This window comes from Pleuronectes platessa, chromosome 5 (assembly GCF_947347685.1).
Source record: "Pleuronectes platessa chromosome 5, fPlePla1.1, whole genome shotgun sequence".
NCBI classification, from domain to species: Eukaryota; Metazoa; Chordata; class Actinopteri; order Pleuronectiformes; family Pleuronectidae; genus Pleuronectes; species Pleuronectes platessa.
The window spans coordinates 14,220,361-14,239,353 of NC_070630.1; the positions used below are offsets into that span (position 1 = coordinate 14,220,361).

General features: G+C 42.3%; 1 protein-coding gene across 1 annotated transcript in view; it reads left to right on the forward strand.

Annotated features, from left to right (window-relative positions):
* The window catches only part of pid1 (phosphotyrosine interaction domain containing 1), a 29,056-nt gene extending 15,546 nt beyond the window's left edge, over positions 1-13,510 (forward strand). The window contains exon 3 of the mRNA XM_053423334.1: positions 10,897-13,510. Coding sequence (XP_053279309.1) covers positions 10,897-11,400 — 504 coding nt within the window. The 3' untranslated portion in view covers positions 11,401-13,510. The remainder of the gene's footprint in view (positions 1-10,896) is intronic.
* The last annotated feature ends 5,483 nt before the right edge of the window (positions 13,511-18,993 follow it).

Consider the following 18,993-nt stretch of genomic DNA (forward strand, 5'->3'; position numbering starts at 1 on the left):
ACTGACGTCATTCCCACTCGCAGCGCAGGGCAGGCTGGTCCTACCATGTCTTTATCTTATCTGTCAGGCAGAGAGGCTTTTTGTCCCTCTCTAATTGGTATGCTGATGTCAGTTAGTGTGCTGTGCGTACCGTCACTTCTCTGGCGAACAGAGAACAGAACGCACAGTGATGACATTTATATGATAAGTAACCTCCAGGGTGAGATGACCGGTGCTCCCAGTTCCCTGCTAAATGTGAATGTCTGTGCTGGAGTCTGAGGCAGCCTTTTTTTACATCAGGGTTTTTGGACATTCGCTTGCTTTGTCATCTGTAATAGTGTTCAACATTTTCCAGGTTGTGTCTTCCCAGCTTAAGTAGTCACCGCAATTTTTCTTCTTGGACCACATAGCTAATGGGAACAGCAGAAAAGGGTCAGCGTGACCACACTTAGGACATTACTCCTCTGAAATATAAAAATGTATAAAATGCAAAGTGAATTTCCTGCTTCCTATCCGTTTATTGTTGCAGAATATTTGTGAGCATCAGTCCAGGGTCACAGATAGATACAAAGACAGATGGATTGTAAGGACTTTTAAATACAATAGCTAGAGTACTTGCATGCTACTGTTCTGTGTCTGTAGTGTAGATATAATTACCATATGGGCAGAGGGTATTGCTATCTGTATCAGGACTTAACAGAAAGTTTGGAAACAAGACATTTTAATAATTTAGAAAGTTGAGGATTTATGTTGTAGGCATCATTTAAAGAATTGCTGTTCTTATGTGCTAGTATGAAGGTTGAGCGATGTTGAGACGAAATCTGAGTGGATTGTGGTTCACAGGTGAACTCTTGTGTAGTGGAAGCCTGTGCTGCAGTTCAGGGCTTTTCTCAGATCCATTGATTAATCTGAGCTGTTTGGTTCTTCTCTGATAAAAGACTGGACAGTCAGATCAAATGTCCTAATTTTAGTCATCCTCTTTTTTTTCTGTTACACTCACAGTATGAGCTTACAGACTAGGGCCAGTGCCTGCTGGGAATTGAATGCTTGTCACGTAAATGTGCATTGTGAAAGCGGTGCCTTGATTATAACAAATTCTGCCTGCCTGCAGAGGATGGTAAAAACATATCCATGATTTCACAGGCCAGAGACATTGGTGAAATGGCTCCAGGTGGTCAGTCTGATTGTGACAGATGGGTCAGTGTGTTTGTGTAGGAGAGGAATGGTCTAGTTAGTAAATGGTCTGTATTTATGTAGAGCTTTTCTAGTCTCGATGACAAAACATTTTACGGTACAGCTTTGCTATTCACCCATTCAGGCACACATTCATACAGTGCATTAATGTGTTGTACTTTCTCTACCACACATCACTCACACACTATCAGCACACGGAATGGGGGAGACTGAGACTGAGATTGACCCACTGACTCTCTGGTCTGTGGGCGACCCACTCCACCTTCTGAGCCTCGGCATTGACAGCTGAGAAGAGTAAGTGGCATGAGGGCAAAGACCACAGCTAACTGTTCGACCATGAAGAGAAGGTGTAAAAACACTAGAGTTACAGACTTTTTTTATGTTGTGTAAAAAATTTAACAATATATTATGAAAGTGTGATGGAACCAATTAGACTGGTGCCCTGTCACAGGGCCCCTACGGTGCTTTGATTTTGTTTAACTTAAACTTCACTTTGACAGGGCTTCCAGAGTGCAACCTTTTTTCTTTTGTGGGTTCAAATCTTCCCAGTACAACTAAAATGTTCTCTGTTTACTCGTGTGTGACAAGAATCACGATGGCCTGATAAACATAGAATGTCTCTGGTGGGAGTAGGAGCCATAAGCTGTGGCGCTGCTATAACGTGTGTACAGTGTTACACAAAACCTTCTCTGTGCAAAAAATCTGGACGGGATAAACCCCAGTGTGCTCTGTAGGCTTATCCTGATGTACCCAGTACAGGAGGATTTGACTAAACACCATTTGTTATGGCATCAAATAGTGTATTTAAAGTAATACTTGTATTGCGAATTAGTTTGGGACAGGAATTAAAAAGAGACTGACTCAAGTGTCTCGAGCGAAGATTTCAGAGGCATTTTATGAACATCATTGAAATATGGAGAATTTGAACCTATAGTGGGCTGTATGGACGAGGCTGTGAGGGGTGAAAGCTTCTTTCATTTACACTGAGGTGCTCCTGTCTTGACTTACATTGCAACACTCAGACTCTGTTTTGCGCATTAACACACGCACACACACACACAAACACACACACACACACACACACACACACACACACACACACACACACACACACACACACACACACAGCACCTTCTTCTCACTGCGCAACACAAACAAGCAAATACTCACAGAACGCTCAGAAAAAAGCCCTCATCCATCTTTGCATGCCGTGGCAAGCGGAGCCAGCTGTACTTTGCTGATTCAATAAGTTTAGAGGAATGTTAACAACCTCCTCAGGAATGCTGCGTTCCCAAGCAGTGGATTTCCAGTCATGTTGGGGGATCCAGACGCAGGGGCCTACTGAGGGAGAGCGCCTGGGTAACCGTTGTGTTCAACAGCGGGACACTTGTATTTTAACGTTAGAACATGCCGTAGCATTTTTGTGTGTGACTCAGTAACTGTCTCTATCCCAATTTCATGGAACTTACTGCGGTCCAAGCAGACATCCAATACAGATACTGTGAATATCAAATAATAAAAATAGAATGAATACTGACTGAGACACCATATGTGCTTGGTGAGTAATATAAACTTGTAAGTGCTTAAGGGATTAATGTTGCGTAATGTTGAATTACAAAATAAGTTTTAAATCACATTTCCAAATGTTCAGATAATGAATACACACCGACCTGCTACAGCGTTACAACTGGTTACCTGTTTTAATGAGGAGGGTGTATATGCCAATCCCCTCCTAATCGTCCTAATCTTTTGAATATTAGCTGAATCACGAGTCTCACAAAGGACAAATATCACCATTGCCGACCCACGAGCTTCGGATTAAAATTGTAAAAAATATTCAGGTTTGGTTATGCTGGCTTTTTTTATACTGCATGTGCTTTTTATCAGGGAAAACATTAGGTTGGTTTTTGGATAGAAATAGCAGCGTACCCCTCGGGATACGGTCAGGCTGGGTGAGTTTTTCTCTCAGGCTCGGACTGGTTTGGATTGAAACAGCAGCTCGAGCCACACTCTACTGCAATAGACAAATCTGATATTTGAGGTAAAAAAACAAAAACAATCACAGTGTTGAATCATCTCAAGCTAGTAAGAAAACAACACAAAGTTTGGATGGAGAGATCTTTGATATCACTGAGAGACAGACTGTGTTTTTGTCTGCAGCTAAAGAGCAAGCTGTTGTCCTTGGATCGGTGTCTGGGAAATTGCTTAATGCTGAAACGACAAGTTCCAGAAGCGCTTCTAAATGTTTGTACCTTCACATCACAGCCTGTTCCCAGACTGCTTCTGATCCAATGGGACCAAACTGCTTTCCTTGTTCTGCTCTCAGCCCCTTTCCTGTCATTTCAGCCCCTTTCTTCTTCTTCTTCTTCTCTATCTACATTGCCAAAGCTCCTCCGCAGGGACAGGTATCTCTTCACTGATTCCTCAAAGTCTCTCTCTTCCTCCCCCCCCCCCCCCCTTTTTCCCATACCTCCTTTCTTCTGCTGATAGCTGAACCAGCTGTGGCCCGAGCAGCCACAGCAGCTGCCCTAGCTCTACACCTCTTATACACATGCATGCCTGCGAGGTTACACGCACACACAGAGACAGACACACAGACGGTGTGTGCTGTGCGTGAGTGGACCAGGATGTTACTGTCTTTCCCCCCCACTGGTTTGCTTGCTGGGCTGCGGATGTTTTTTTTAATGTTTCCCTCTGTGTATCCCTCACTTTCTTCAGTCTTCCTTTGCATTAAACTTACATTCTATCAGCTTCTCAGCCTATTTTTCACATCTGTTTACGGCAGTAAGTGTCTCTCTCTGTCCGTCTGTTTCTCCTTCGTTCGTTGCATAATTGCGGTTTATCAGGCATTGTTGGGTTTTCATCCTGTGAATCATGAGAACATGTTAAATGTTAAAATCTGTCTGCCTCATTCATCATCACACTCAGACCGGATTGAAGCTGGCATGTGGCGGTGGCAGAGGGAATGTGTTGGCATGCATGTACTGCAGCATGGTGGTAATGACTCAAGTCCTTTGCAGTGTTACAAACATGCAGATAAAGGACTTAATGAGGCAGCATTTGCACAAAACTCTCTGATGATTATCTTACATGTGTCTTAGAACAATATTCGGATTTATGATCTAATTTGTTTCCAGCCAGACACAGAAGTTGATGTATATTTTCCAGGGCTACAGATGCACACACTGAAGAATTGGTGGAAAAGTACAATGCAACCATAATGCAGGAACGTTTTCAAAATCTGATTAATAAGTATCAGGGACATTTGCGTCTGAGTTTTAACACTAATTTCAGGGACAGCTTTGTTTCTCAGGATGTGGTTTGAGATTTTTCGGGAGTTGCTGATTATTCCCTTTTACGTATGAAAAGATTTGTACCACTCTTGTAGCTGTACTGTAAATCTGAAGCTCCGTTTGCAGCTGATTAGCTGAGCTTAGCATTAAGACTGGATAACTGCTCACCTGGCTCCTCAAGCTCGCACTTTTAACAATCACTATTTAAGAGGATAAATAAAACGGCTGATTTTGTACGAATAAGGAAGTGTAAAGTGTTAGTGTCATTGCAGCTTAAAAGATTCCGATATGTTGATTTATTTTGTATCTGGTATCCCTTTTGGACAGTCTTTCGGTTAAGCTAACCAACTGCTTGCTGATGCTCCTTATTTCTCAAACAGACATGAGTGATTAATCCTCTCAGCCCTAAACTTTTCTGTTAACTTCTTTTAATGTTCCTTAAGGCTAAGAACTGTAGCAATCTGACGATTTCAGCCGTCTCTTCCTTGCCGTGCGACCTTCTCCTCGAGAGTCTCCCAATCGAGGAGTTAGAAAGAATAGAAAATGACAATAACCTCCATAAACCAAGAGTCAGTAATGGTGGCCACATGTCTCGTCACACATGCTAGTGTTTAACCACACTCCTCCCCCCCATCTCAGTGTCACAAACACTCTCACTCCATTTCAGTGTTTTTCTCTCTCTGCTATGAAACAGGTACACAAACACATTTAGTTTAGGAATCCAGTGGATACTTCACATCTTCCCTTGGCATACTTGAAAATTGAAGTTTCCCAAACACAGTTTTTTCCTCTTTCTCCCTCCAGCTTGTATGTCTGTCAGTTTTTCTGTCGGTGCAGAATTCCATCTTTGCAGCCCCCAGAGGCCTTAGCTCCTGTAACTCCTCATTATTTCTGTCTCTATATTGCTTCATGTAATTCAATCAATATTTTCAGTTTGACGGTAGAGAACTGTTACCAATTAATCTCGGAGGGGGGTACCCAACAATAGTGGGGAAGTGAGGATAGAGGAGAGGGGGTAAAAGAGAGAAGGGAGCGTGAGATGGAAAGAGGGGACGACAAGAGACAAGAAGAGTTTAGGACAAATAGGAGAAACACATGGAAAGTTGAATCAACTGGGACGACTCTGTAGATCTCTAAAATGATTTAAGCTTGCCTGTCTGAGACTGAGACGACTGGTGAGCAGGCTGCCAGAGCACAGGACAGCAGATGTGTTCTGGTCTGGGACAGAGTCGATTTGATGTATCAATTTTGTGCATAGTTTTAAAAATAAATAATAAACACCATAGAATGTACTTCAGAGATGCCAAAATATCCAAGATATAAAAGTTGCCTTCTTGCACCGAAGATATCACTTGGAACCAAAGTCTGTGCAGTAGCGATCCGGGGATGGAGCCACAATACCGAGTCCGTCTCAGCCGTCAAGCATGAGGTTTCACGTTGTGTTTATAGCATCAAATAACTAGCTAGATGAGCACTTAAACATACAGCAGTGTGAGGAGAGCTACCTAAAATGTCCGAACCCATCTTTTAGAAAAGTTCATGTCAAGTGTAGGCCTACTTTGACTTTCAGTTTGTTCCATGTAACATCCACCAACATGGAGGAGGCAAGAGATTTACAGCCTATGCTTCAGCCAGCCACCAGGGGGCAATCTACATGCTTTGGCTTCACATTTGGCTAACTGTCATGTTTTCCATCTTTTATATACAGTCTATGGATATAAAGTTAATTTCCTCTTCCAACCTGAATCATGTTTCTTTTCGGTTTTCTTTTCCATCTGCAGAATTTTACGATCATTTGATTCAGTGTTTGTCTCCTGATTGTTCCAATCCATGATTTGTACATTTGGAAACTGTTCCGATGCGCTCACACACTCACTCACACAGGCACTCACTCACAGCTGTAGCCGTTAAAGTCACCCACTAACTTGTCTCGGATCCACCTCTGCAATTTCCTCCCAGACACTCAAACTGTGCACAGATCCACCTCATGCTACTGTTTTGTGGCCTCATATTTAATTCAGCTGGTGTCAGATGTGAGATTTGTGCTTTTAATTTCAATGTGATCATGTCTCGCTGGCTTCTTTCAGTCTGAAAAAGTATAATTTTCCTAATCGTTTGCCCACAAAACAAAACTCGACCATGTACGGTGGAGCTGATGCTCTGCTGGCGCTTCTTTCTGTGTTATTCTATCAGAGGTTGTGGTTTCAAGTCTGATCCTTATTTTTAAGGAGGAATAACTTTTCACAAGGAAATACCAAGACACATTCTAAAGCATAATTCTAATTGTGGCATTTCTGTTGGTGGATATCAGTGTTACTGTCTGACATATTATAAGTTATATAAGTTTTTATGTGTTTGCAGGTCAGTCTGACGTTTTTGAGGTAGTATGGTCTCATTTGAAAGGTTACAGCCGTGTTCCCTGAACATTATTTTATCAATTCATTGTGATTGTCGCGACCACTTTTTTGGGACTGGAATTAAATTACTATCTATAATTTTGATTAATTTCTGCTAAATTAGCCTACAATGGACTGGATTTTCAACTGGATTACTGTCATCTGCTGCTTTTAATCTAAATCTGACAGTATTTAATGTTTCACTAAAGTTATTATTTAGTTAGTATTACAGAAATAATTGCAGTTAATTCAAGGCAGTGTACTAATAAAAGCTTGTTTGGCTTTATTTGAGCTGCTAGTCCAATAATATAGATTGTAGCCTGTTCACATTTTTTGTCAATCCATTGCCATGTTTCTAGAGGCAAACATTATAAACTCCAGATTCATTTTCACATTTAGTGCACATAAATGAACAAACTCAACTTTCCTTCTACATTTGCTGAATTCACAGACAGACCACATTTTAATACCAGGTGTAAATGGGCTCAGTGTCGTCTTTAGCCTCAAGGAAAAAAGTCAGTAGAGTTAAAAATTCTCAAAATTCATATGCATCCAATGAGTCAGTGGCGTGTTTGTTTTATTAGCACAGCCTTATAGGCAGCATTTTTCTATCTTTCCTCCATCTTTCTGCTCGAGCAATGTAACAATTTCCTCTTCCAGCTGCATGTTTGCTTTGGACTTGAAGGAAACAAAGTCTAATGTTTGCTCTGTCTGGTGACCTCCTCACCTCACACAGTCCTCACTTATCTCCGCCGTACACACACACACACACACACACACACACACACACACACACACACACACACACACACACACACACACACACACACACACACACACACACACACACACACACACACACACACACACACACACTCTTACCTTATATCTTATTCTAGTTCATCTAATTTGTATTCATCTGTTCATGTATAATAAAAGGTACTCCGACAGAAACATTTAGCCAAAACAGGTCGAACTTGTAGGAATTTTAAACTTTTTTTCTAGAAAGAAAGAACGGAAAGAATTTGCTGCTCTGATAATCTTGTGAGTTCTGTTGTTGTTTCTGGACTTTACTCCAGAGCTAATACCAATGAAGGTTATGGTTTTCTTGAGTGTGCTTATATCTTTTTCATTTTCTCCGTCTTTAACCCTTGTTCCAGGTCCGAGGTCCTACCCGGACTTTTAACCTAAAAGTCTTTGAGAATTGTCAAATTTGAGCGCTTGAATTTTAAGTGGAGCAGCTCCTCTAGCCTTTACGGCACCAAGTGAGCAACCCAGAAAACGTAATGACCAATTGCATGCATAGTATATACAAACACTGTGATGCCAATAAAAGCAAAGTTGGGCTAAAGAATTCATTCTTGTCATTCAGACTGAATAGCAGGTCACTGCAACTCTTCACCATGTCAGCATTATTTATCCAGGCACAAACATTATTTTGTAACATGACAGCAGAACAGAGACAATAAAGCTGACATGAGAGAAGACGTTGGCCGACTCCCAACTCCTGTAAGGAAATGAAACCTGGCAATGCCGTCATCCTTAGTTCAGCTAGGAAGTGAGCAATCAGTAGAAACAATCACATTAAACAAGCAACTCAATATCAAAATATAAGTATCAGAGAAAAGAAGTCCATAATGACTCTCTCCTTGTCTTTTGACATGCTAACAGCACACTGAATGAATGATATATCTTGGCTCAGTCTTTAGATTTGTTGGCTGACTGAGTGACTGACCGCCTTTTGGCTACGAGACGGTGTCGGTGTGGTTGACTATAGCAAACTGCCTCGCCTCCACGCTGCTCCTGCAGACCTGGGGTACTCAGCTGTTTGATGGATCCGAAGCGAAGGCACTATGTCTCATCCTGTGGTCACCACTAATGAAAACCATGTTTGAGGAGGCAGCTGCTTTACTGCCTAACTCTTTGAATCAGTGTTGCTTATAGGAAACCCTCAGCGGCCAAGTCGTACTAGGCTATTGTTTGTGTAAATGTGGATACAGTTTCCCCCCCAATCCGATTTTTAGCTGTTATGACAACATTTAGTTAAAACACGATACACATTTTAATTCACCTGATTTTCACATGGAATATGATATATCACTGTTCCTGGTCATGTTCACACAATTTTGATGTTCAGTTGCTTCATTCATTTACTGGCCAGAGTTAAGACATGTCACTGGGTGATACAGTATTTGTAATTATTTTTCACAAATTATCACTTTAAAGAACTTTCTTTTAACAGACTGTTCTTCTACATTCAAGTTATCACTTGCTTCCTCTTCCTTTTTTTGCTGCTCCATTTCTCCATTTTTTCCATTTTCTGATATTTTAAGGCTTCCAATTCTTTCACATGTGTTTGTATATAAAATAAACTGTTGTTGGCATCAGAGGTTTGAGGTTTTAAAAAGAAATTTGACAAGTTGCTACATTTTACTCAAGATATCAGTGCCTGTGTTACTCGCCTTAATCGTATATGCTACAGTATATCTATCCTACACAGGACTAACTGCTTGTCTAACCGAGAGGCTGGTGCCTGGCTGGCTGTTCTACATACTCACTCTGTAAGATCCCATTCAGTCAAAATCATAGCAGAGAATGAGGGCAGGTTGACTCGAAGGGTGCAGTCAGATCGGGGGATGAATAAAACAGGTCCCAAGTTTCTGCTTTATGTCTTTTTCTGGTCCTTTATCTCAGTTGCTCACTTAGTCATGCTTTATGCTTTTTGGTATCTGTTGATCTGCTGGGTGGACTTTTCCCTTATCAATATCATAAAACCTTGCTTTGAGATAATAGTTCACTTCCATTTCTTAATGGGCAAATTTGCATTGGGCGACGAATGCATGCCACATCTTCTGCAAATGTTCCAGAGTGTGATATGATACCAATCTTGCCCTTTAGTATTCACACTTATCATTGCACTCGTGTTATCTGCAGCCGTATGTCAAATGTGTGCGCATGTCGAGCAGCTGTGATGAACTCTAGAGTGTGCAGAGTATTCCCCTGCCCCAGTGTAAACACAGACATGAGTGAAAACCCTTTGAGCGTTTGACTCATAGCAGGCTCCTCCTCTGTGTATTTGTATAAAGCCATAAAGAACACCATGTAGAGAAAGCCCACAAGTCGGCCATTATTCCTCGACCAATCTTGAATTGGCCTCATGCCCACAGAAATCTCCAGCTTTGTTCACTTCTTAACTTTCTCTCTCTCTCACCCTCATCTCTTATCCCTCTCTATCTACTCAGTGTATCACTCTCCTGGTATGCAGTGTCATTACTATGGAATTCAATGGTCCTTGTTGCAACCCCAGCTTCTCTTTCAGAAACACACACACACACACACACACACACACACACACAAACACACACACACACACACACACACACACACACACACACACACACACACACACACACGCACAGCTTTCTTTCTCTAAACGACCCCGGTTTGTGAGGTTTAATAAGATGTGCATTGAATATTCTCAGTACTTTTTATCGAGCAGTGTTTTTATTATTTAAAACTGCTGGCAGTGATTTATAATGATAATGGTCTTATACTCTTGATTTTCACAATTAAAGTTTTGGCCTTATAAACTCTGTTAGGAAAATGACCTGTTTAAAGGGACAGTTCACGAAAAATGAAATTTTCCCCATTGGCTATTCACAACTATGCCGATGGAGAGGTGGGTGTGTTTTGAGTCAACCAAATAGTTTGGGAGTTTCAGGGGCAAAAAGGTGTTGCAACCAAATTGCAGTAACTGTTGACCACTTCTTTAAACGGTGCTGACCAAATGTAACTGGGGATTTGCATTGAAATCTCTTAGACTTTGGAACGATAATAATATTTCTCAGTATGAAAGTATATATATATATATATATAAGACATATCACACCCCTGTTATTTCGTCCTTGCAGTTTCTGTTCATCTGGTGGAAAAAAGCTGTAGAAAATGCTCTTATGTATTTATGGTCAACTGTAACATGTTGCACTGTGGTAAAGGTTGAGTCTAATAGTATCTCTGTGTCTGATTTCCTGCAGGTGAACTACCTGGGTAAGGTTACTATCTCGGGGACCCAGTTCCTATCTGGCTGCACAGAGTCAGCAGTGACTGGTCTGGTGGAAAGTCGTGGCCTGGCTCAGCAGCAGCAGGGCATCTGCCCCGCAGGCAGCTCTCTGCTGGAGATCCGGCCCTTCCAGGTTCGCCTTCACCACCTGCATGACCACAGCGAGGCGTCAGCAACCATGGACACCTACCAGGTGGCCCGCATCGCCTACTGCACAGCCGACCACAGCGTCAGATCCAACGTGTTTGCCTGGATCTACAGGGAGATCAACGACGACCTGTCCTTCCAGATGGACTGCCATGCTGTGGAGTGTGAGAGTAAGCTGGAGGCCAAGAAGCTGGCACACTCCATGATGGAGGCTTTCCGCAAGACTTTCCATAGCATGCGCAGTGACGGCCGCATCCACAAGAGCGGCTCATCGGATGACTTTGCCGAGGACTCATCCACCCCTGAAGACACGACCCCAGACGACGGTTGAACAGAAACTCGGCTAAATTCCTGAACTCTCCCCCGTCTTAACAAAGCGACGGGTGACTGGAAGGATGGACAGATTACCTGCTTTTCTCATTCTCCCCTACTGTCTCTCTTTCAGTTTTCAATCTGGAATCAAATTAACTGACCCTGTGAACCAACACACCCAGGATAATGAAGTAGCTTTTAAATACCGTGAAGGGAAGGTAGATGGAAAAAGGAGTTACAAAAGATCTACATACAGAGATAGCAAATAGCTGCCACTTTGAATAAAGACCCACAAGGGCCTTTTAAGCACCTCCGTTATCGCCCTCAAGAGATTGACTCAGCAGTTCCTTTTTCAACCACTGTCGCTCCTGCACCACGCTGAAACACGGTTTGTGGTTCTTAAGCTTTTTCATCTGAGAAACAACGAAATTTGGTCCCTGTTCTTCTGACCCCAGCTCATTATGAACCCATTGCTACTCTTGCCATGTAGGGACCCAGCAGCACTAGACCAGTGACCTATGTTGGGTCCCACCCCTGAGTTTATGAGACTCTTGGAGCACATAAGTTCCTTAAATGTTTAATTATGTGGATCTCTGTCAGAATGCCTTGGTTAAATAGCAAATGATGATGTGAAAGAATAGCTCAGCCTTTAAGCACTGCTCCATATCATCACGATAGTACCTTAGTCCAAACCCCCGAAATGATTTGCTGGCATGGCTGTTACTCATGTGGACGACGGAGCCAGAGCTTCTACGTCCGTCTCTGTTTAATAGGTAGTTGCAGATCCAGAGTATGTTAAAGGTGCTAAATGATTTTACATTTTAGAAGTTCTCTCTAGGCTGAAGTCCTGGACCTGTCTCAGACACGGTAATCATCCACATATGGCTTCTGTTTTAAGTAAACCAAAATTCAGGCTGGAGTTTGCCTGTCGGATTATGTGCCTCACTTTCCTCTCACATTAGTTTGGTCTATCACCCAGGTCCCTGTGTGTGTGTATGTGTGTGTGTGTGTGTACTTGTATGTGTGTGTGAGAGGGACATTTCTTTGTGTGTTTCTGTGTGTGTAGGTGTAATTGCTTACTTTGGTACTTTGTGTATATGAATGTAACATGTGAGTGTTTGCATCTCTGTGTGTGAAAGATAAAAAGGTAAAGGCAGGAAGATCAGAGGGGGGAGGGACTTCTCATCCTTCCTGAAGAATCCATTGTCGATGCGTACAGAGGTGTTTTTAAAATCAGACATGGTACTGTGACCATTGGCCATGTTTTCTTACTTTAATCCCGTATGAAATTACAGTTTGAGTCTAAATGTACCGGCTGCTGAGATCGTAGGACCCCTTGAACAAAATCCCAGCCGTCCAAGGAAACAAGTGGCGCCCCCTGGCTTCTGCTCAATGTACGATGGGTCTGACGTGCTGTGAGCACCTCACGCCATCTCCGGTCAATTCAGCCTCCCAAGATCTCTTCGCGTCCTCGCAGACTGCCACACGGGGAGAGAACCCATGATGGGTTTGCTCTGTTGCCCTGCATTGCCTCTCTGAGCGGAGCAGAAACTCGCCACAGCGCCAGGCAACGTTCTCCTTTTTCTAACTGGACTGTATTGAACAGACTGGACGCTATCAATGGAACTGGTCACTGGTCAGTGACTCTAACAGAATGATCAGACCACTCTGATCAGCACACACTCTCATATACGCATCCTACATACAACTATACATATGTACACATTGTATTTGAATCTCGCTCAATAAGCTTATGTAAATACAAATGTATCGCTTTCCAAATATTACAGTATAAATGTCGATAGCTATTTTAAATAATAATAAAAAAAAAGATGCTGAGAACATCATGCGGTACAGAAACAGTGTTATACAGCCTACTGTGAATTATAAGTGGAGAGCCTGAATGCTGTGTGTCTGTTTGTGTGTGTGTATGTGTGGAGGAGATTGTAAGGACAGGAGAGAGAGGTGTGTGTGGGGGGGGATGTTTATAAAGCTCTAGATTACTGTGTCTTGTCTGTCTGACAGCTCAGACGCGCTTTAAATGTTCAAAAAAACAATGTTACTTCAGTGTTTTCTATACAGTGTTTGCAACGATCAAGAAACAATTGCATATAAAGTATTTACCACGAGTGACAGTGTGGTCTGTTTCTTGATTCACATCTCCACATGTCCGTCCCTGCTGTCATCAGATCCAGGTTGAGAGAAGTTGTTTTGTTTTTTCCCTTAAAAAAGCTCAATTTGGAAACTTATTGGATTCCCCGCTGAGGCTGTGTGTGGGAGGATAAACACAAAGCATGTTCAGTTTCAGAACAAACAGAATGAATAACCAGATGATGCTCAGACAGGATGCCAGGACAGATGTAAAGCGTAACCACACACACACTCACACTCACACTTGTTCCCGCTGACTGGAATGTGAATTTTTTATTTTTTTCTCTCTCCCTGAAACGATGAAAGGTATAAATTCCATCTCGGTGTAATGTTTGCTTGTGGCTTAAAGCTACAGTCTTAACACAAAAGCTATTCATTCTCGGTTTCCACCGGATCATAATTGCTGGGCGTAGGTGGAGGTTGAAATACTTGAAATGTCTTTTCAGGCTCAGTTGTGAGCAGGTTTCAGGGTTTTAACACTTCGACTACAATCAGCCGCCTCTGCCGCATGTGGTCACGCTCCCCTGAAACACTCACAAAAACAACTTTATGGTATTTCCAGGCATCTTTCAGGTTTAAGTGTGACACGGCCGTGGCTTTGTCCATCCTCTTAAAGACAGTTTTTTTACTTTCACTTGTCCATTCCTCACATTCCTCCGACTTCCTCAGATCTTTTTATTTTTATTTTGTATTATCGTGTTTGTTTAGCTTCTTCCTCTTCAAAGACTCAACATCAATAACATGATAACTAGCTGCTCTCTGCTTCTACGGCTGGCGATCATTTTGCAGCTTAAGTGCTGCAGAGAATTGGAGGCAAAATGGATGCTGTGAAGAATGTTAATGTGCGCTGAATGCGAACACTGCCTCCTCCTGGCAAGACGAGCTACAGCTGGTGCTTTGAAGATTTCTTTTCTCAATGAGGCCTTTTCATGCTGTTATAAACAGTCCAAATCCTCATGATGAGGCTCATTATTTTGTCTTCGGCAGCAGAGAAACAGACTGCTGCTGCATCTTTGGCGCTGGAGTTAAAATGTAAAAGGAAACAGAGACTGAATTTATTATTCTGTACAGATTCTGTCCTAAGATGCACTCATGTATATTGAGACAAATATATTTGCCATTATTCTAAGCATTTAAATCAGATGTAAAAAAAAATCTGTTTTGCCCATCATCATGAGATCATTTGACCACAATGCTGATGATCGTCTCCTGACTGGAAGTTTCATAATGTCAACAAAGGCCTCTGCCCAGCTCTCTTCCAGCCCACTGTACACAAGCTCCGCTCTTTCGATGCCTCTTTGTCTTGGATCTCTGCTGAGCGAACACTCTCCAGTCTCTCTCCATACTGTGTTCTTGTGTCTGTCTGACCCACTTCCAGCAGAGTGGGGCCCTGTGGGGCCCGGGAAGAGGCCACCCGGGCAGCGTGAATCTCTGCGTCACCAAGGCGTCAGTCAGCTCACAATACCAGTCTGTTACCGCTCCAGCTGGCCGCTCTTCCTCCTCCAAAGTCCCAGAACCTCCTGTCTATCCCACAGCCAAGGGCTTGCATGCTTGAGGTCCGGCTGGGGAGCGGAGCGGTGCCAAGACTGGCTTCTGATCAGCCTCCTCGTATTTGCTCCCTATCTCTGCCTCGCTCTTTTTTCTCCCCCTGCTGCCGCTCCCCCGAGCAGGGGCCCCGGACAGAGCGCAGTGGAGTACTGTAAACATGTGTGTGTAACATATGTGTGAAACGGACCAGGAACTGGAGACATTCTTTCTGTTCTTGGCTCGACTGATAAAAGCACACGTTGCATTTCAAAAGATGCAAATAGTTCAACAGGGTTCAAACATTAAAAACTATGTATGGAGCCAATAAGCACAAGTTTTCAATTAAGACTGATGTTATAGATATATAAATAACCACTGCTAATTCTGTGCAGGCACCGAATGACTTTGGCATGAGCAGACGAAAACATGTTCATACAAAAAGTAAATTTTATAAATGCGTTTTGTTTTATGGGTGCATCGTTTTCTAGTAATTTCACAATAATTTCCTGGCAAGAACTGAGTGCCATTGGCAGTGTTGTGCAAGTTCACACCTCTCATGAACTAGTTCAAAGTTCAGTTCATACAAGTAAACATGAATAGTTCACGTTCATAGTTCACCATTTAAATTCTGAACTAGTTCATATTTCAGTTCATTTCATAGTTGTAAGGTGGTGTTGCGGGTGGAAAATCAAAGGAGAGGAGTCGTCGTTCTCAAGTTGAAATTAAGCAAGTTTATTCAGAGGTCACAGGTCAGGAAAACGCGGTGTCCAGCAATTGAACATGCATGGGTCTCTAGTTCTACGCAGGAGCCTGCACAGGAAAAGAGACGCTTAAACAGAGTGCGCACATAGGTTATATATTGATATATTGGGCGTGACTTGGGCTCGTCTTGGATTGGTCAAAACTAGATGGAGGCCGTACGTGCAATCCATTGTCGTGGTTACCAGAGGTCATAATGTTCCTGTCTCAACGCAGCTGCCTTAGTGTGTTGTGGGGGAGAGATTTTAGGCCAAGGTCTGCTCATTATCTGCTGTTGGTGTTCTACTTTGTGTGTGTTTGAATTGAAACAGGGAGCTGGGATGTGTGGTACAAAGTATTGACTGTTCTACTGAGTGTAATAAAGAGGTCAAAGGAATGTATGTGGTGTAGTCAATAAATGTATGTGTAATGTATGTGGTATATGTCAATAGTGGACAGTGAGAATGAAAGACTTAACTTGTTAAAGAAAACCTTATCCATCACTACCCCTTGCCTTTACTGTCGGAATGTTTATCAGACCGTGTGTAAAAATCCCTCAGATAATAATAAGGTGCATCGGATCTCGGATGTAGTTGCTGAGTCTGCGTCTCTGCTTTCTCTTTCAATCTGTATATGAGACCGAGAGCTGTTGTGTTGCAGGTATGGCCTGCCCCTTTAAGGAACGTTTGTAGTGTGTGACGTAGTGCACCAGGGTATTGTGGGAAAATACGCTAAAAGTGTGTTTATAAGGAGAAGTGACGGACACCTAGAGATGATGCGAGTGTTGCTCCTGCTGTTTATCCGAGAAATAAAGTGGCCGCAGTCCAAGTAAAGAAACATCTCCTCCTCCTTCTTCACGGAGCGGTCCGGACGGCTGGTTACCGGCCAGACAGCGAGCCAAGATAACCAGTGACAGGAGCGGCTCCTGGTACAGGCGACATAGGAGACTGATTTATCATGACGTGACACATGCAATGTAAAACAATACATTAACGTCACACCATCATCCTCTAACCCCGGGGACGCACCGGAGGTAGAAGCGCTGTGAAAAGCGCTCCGCCTCCTTTCCTCGCCCATGGTAAATACTTTGGCTGTTCGCACCGGCAGCGTAGTGCCGGGAAGAACCAGGAAGCGCCGCGGCTAGACACACAAGCACATAATCTCCTGTGGGGGGGTGGCGGCTACAGGCTGGCGTAGGTCAGTCACCTGTGAAGACCAGCATCATCTACCCCTGAACCAGCGCGGAGAAATGATGATGAAATGTAATAAAAACAAATTTAATATCAAATTAAATATAAAAAATGTAATTAAATTAAATATATATATTTTTTAATTAAATTAAATATATATATTTTTTAATTAAAGTAAATGGGGAAAAAAAACAAAAAAAAAACTGCACGCGCACATTCTGCGCAGAAGCCCATTGCGCACATCCTGCGCAGAAGCCCAATGCGCAGGAATTGCGCGCGCAGCTTTTTTTTTTTTTTTTTTTTTTTTAATTAAATTTTTCCCTGTTTTTATATTTAATTAATTTAAATTAACATAGTGTAAGATATTTTGCAATTAATAGGAGAATTCCTGCCAATTTTAAGTGTAACATATTGCCAGTTTGAAAATAGGAAAGAGTGGAATTCGAACCCGGGTCGCTATTGTTAGAGACCGAACGCTTTACCGACTAGGCCACTTCAGCCGATGACTTCACCCTGAACTAAGCACATTTAGTCGATGGACAAATTATCGTGTGTGTGTCGGTGTCATTTTATGCTGCTTTTGATAAACACTTCAGAGAAAATATTTTCTACTTTACTACATATATTTGACAGCCTTACTTCAAAGTTACTTTTATATTTTTGGCTTTTAGATACTGGATGATTTAACATACTTTAAAAACCTATTGTTAGAGAATAACCCAGTCTTCGGACGCCTTACAAGAATCAGAGTCTACTGTGATGTCCTGAGGCTGCCCCCTGCTGGCTGGTGGGTTCCTCTACTGCTCTAGCTTTGTTTGTGCAGCTTGTGATTAACTAAAGTTGTCCATAAAAGAAAATCTTTAATATCCTTCAAGAGCAATTTGATGTACAACCAGCAATCAGTGCACGACAAAAATAAACCAATATATACAATGTAAATAAAACACAATATAAGAATGTATAGACTAAGTAGCAGGGGGAAATTAGCTTTTAATAAATTAATTGATAAGTCAACCAACAGAAAATTACCCGTCAACAATTTAGATATTCTTTTCTTCTACTTTTAATTTCCTGTTGTGTTTCTAATAATTATTAATGTTGGTGACATTTCCTTGATAAATGGGTTGAGGTTTTATTACCTCTGCTAAGGAGTTTGTGTTTTCATCTCTGATTTGTCAGTCAACAGGTTTATGTAATAAACTACTGGACCAATAACCACACAACTTGGTAGAAGCAAGCTGCATGGATCAGAGATGAACCTCCCTGTGTGAACAGTCAGGCGGTGGCTCGCAGAGAATTTGCGCTTCCGCCTCAGGTGTGTCCCTGATGTACACGCTGCGGTTATAGACTGCGGTTAGAATAAAAGATGAATCAAAAAGAGATTAGATTATCAGGTGCACAATTCAGAAAGCACCGCAAAGTAGAGGAGGAGAAGAAAGAACAATATAGAGGAAAAAATCACCCCGATTGTGGACATCATGAATGTTTATTTGTGTCGAAATGACATGATATGCTATCAGTACAGGACTCTTTTGATATTTTTTTGGGTATATTTTTATTGTTTTTTATAGCTTACAAATTTAGCAATTTAGCATTTTTTTCAGGAGACCTCAACGACATGGGAAATCATGATGGATTAAATAAAGCCTAAACACAATGGAAAGAAAACTAGTTCTGTATCTTCCAGAGCTGAGGATGAATGATGAAGATGACAGCTCAGTTTGATTCATTAGTTTGTGACATGCAAAGCATTTCCTCTGATTATGTCCAGACCCTCTGTCATCCTCCCGTTGGCCTGCTCCCTGAAGCCTCCGTGTGATTTAGGATTCCTGTCGTTATGAAATGTGGACTGGACAGTGGGGGGTGCTCTGCTTGCGCATGTCCGTCTTAACCTGAGACCACAGATCCTCTCATCCTCTCTGTTAACCTGAGCCCCAAGGATTCAGCGCACGGCACCGCTGTAATACACTCGCAGTCGCATGGAGATGAGCTCGGGGCCCCGACAG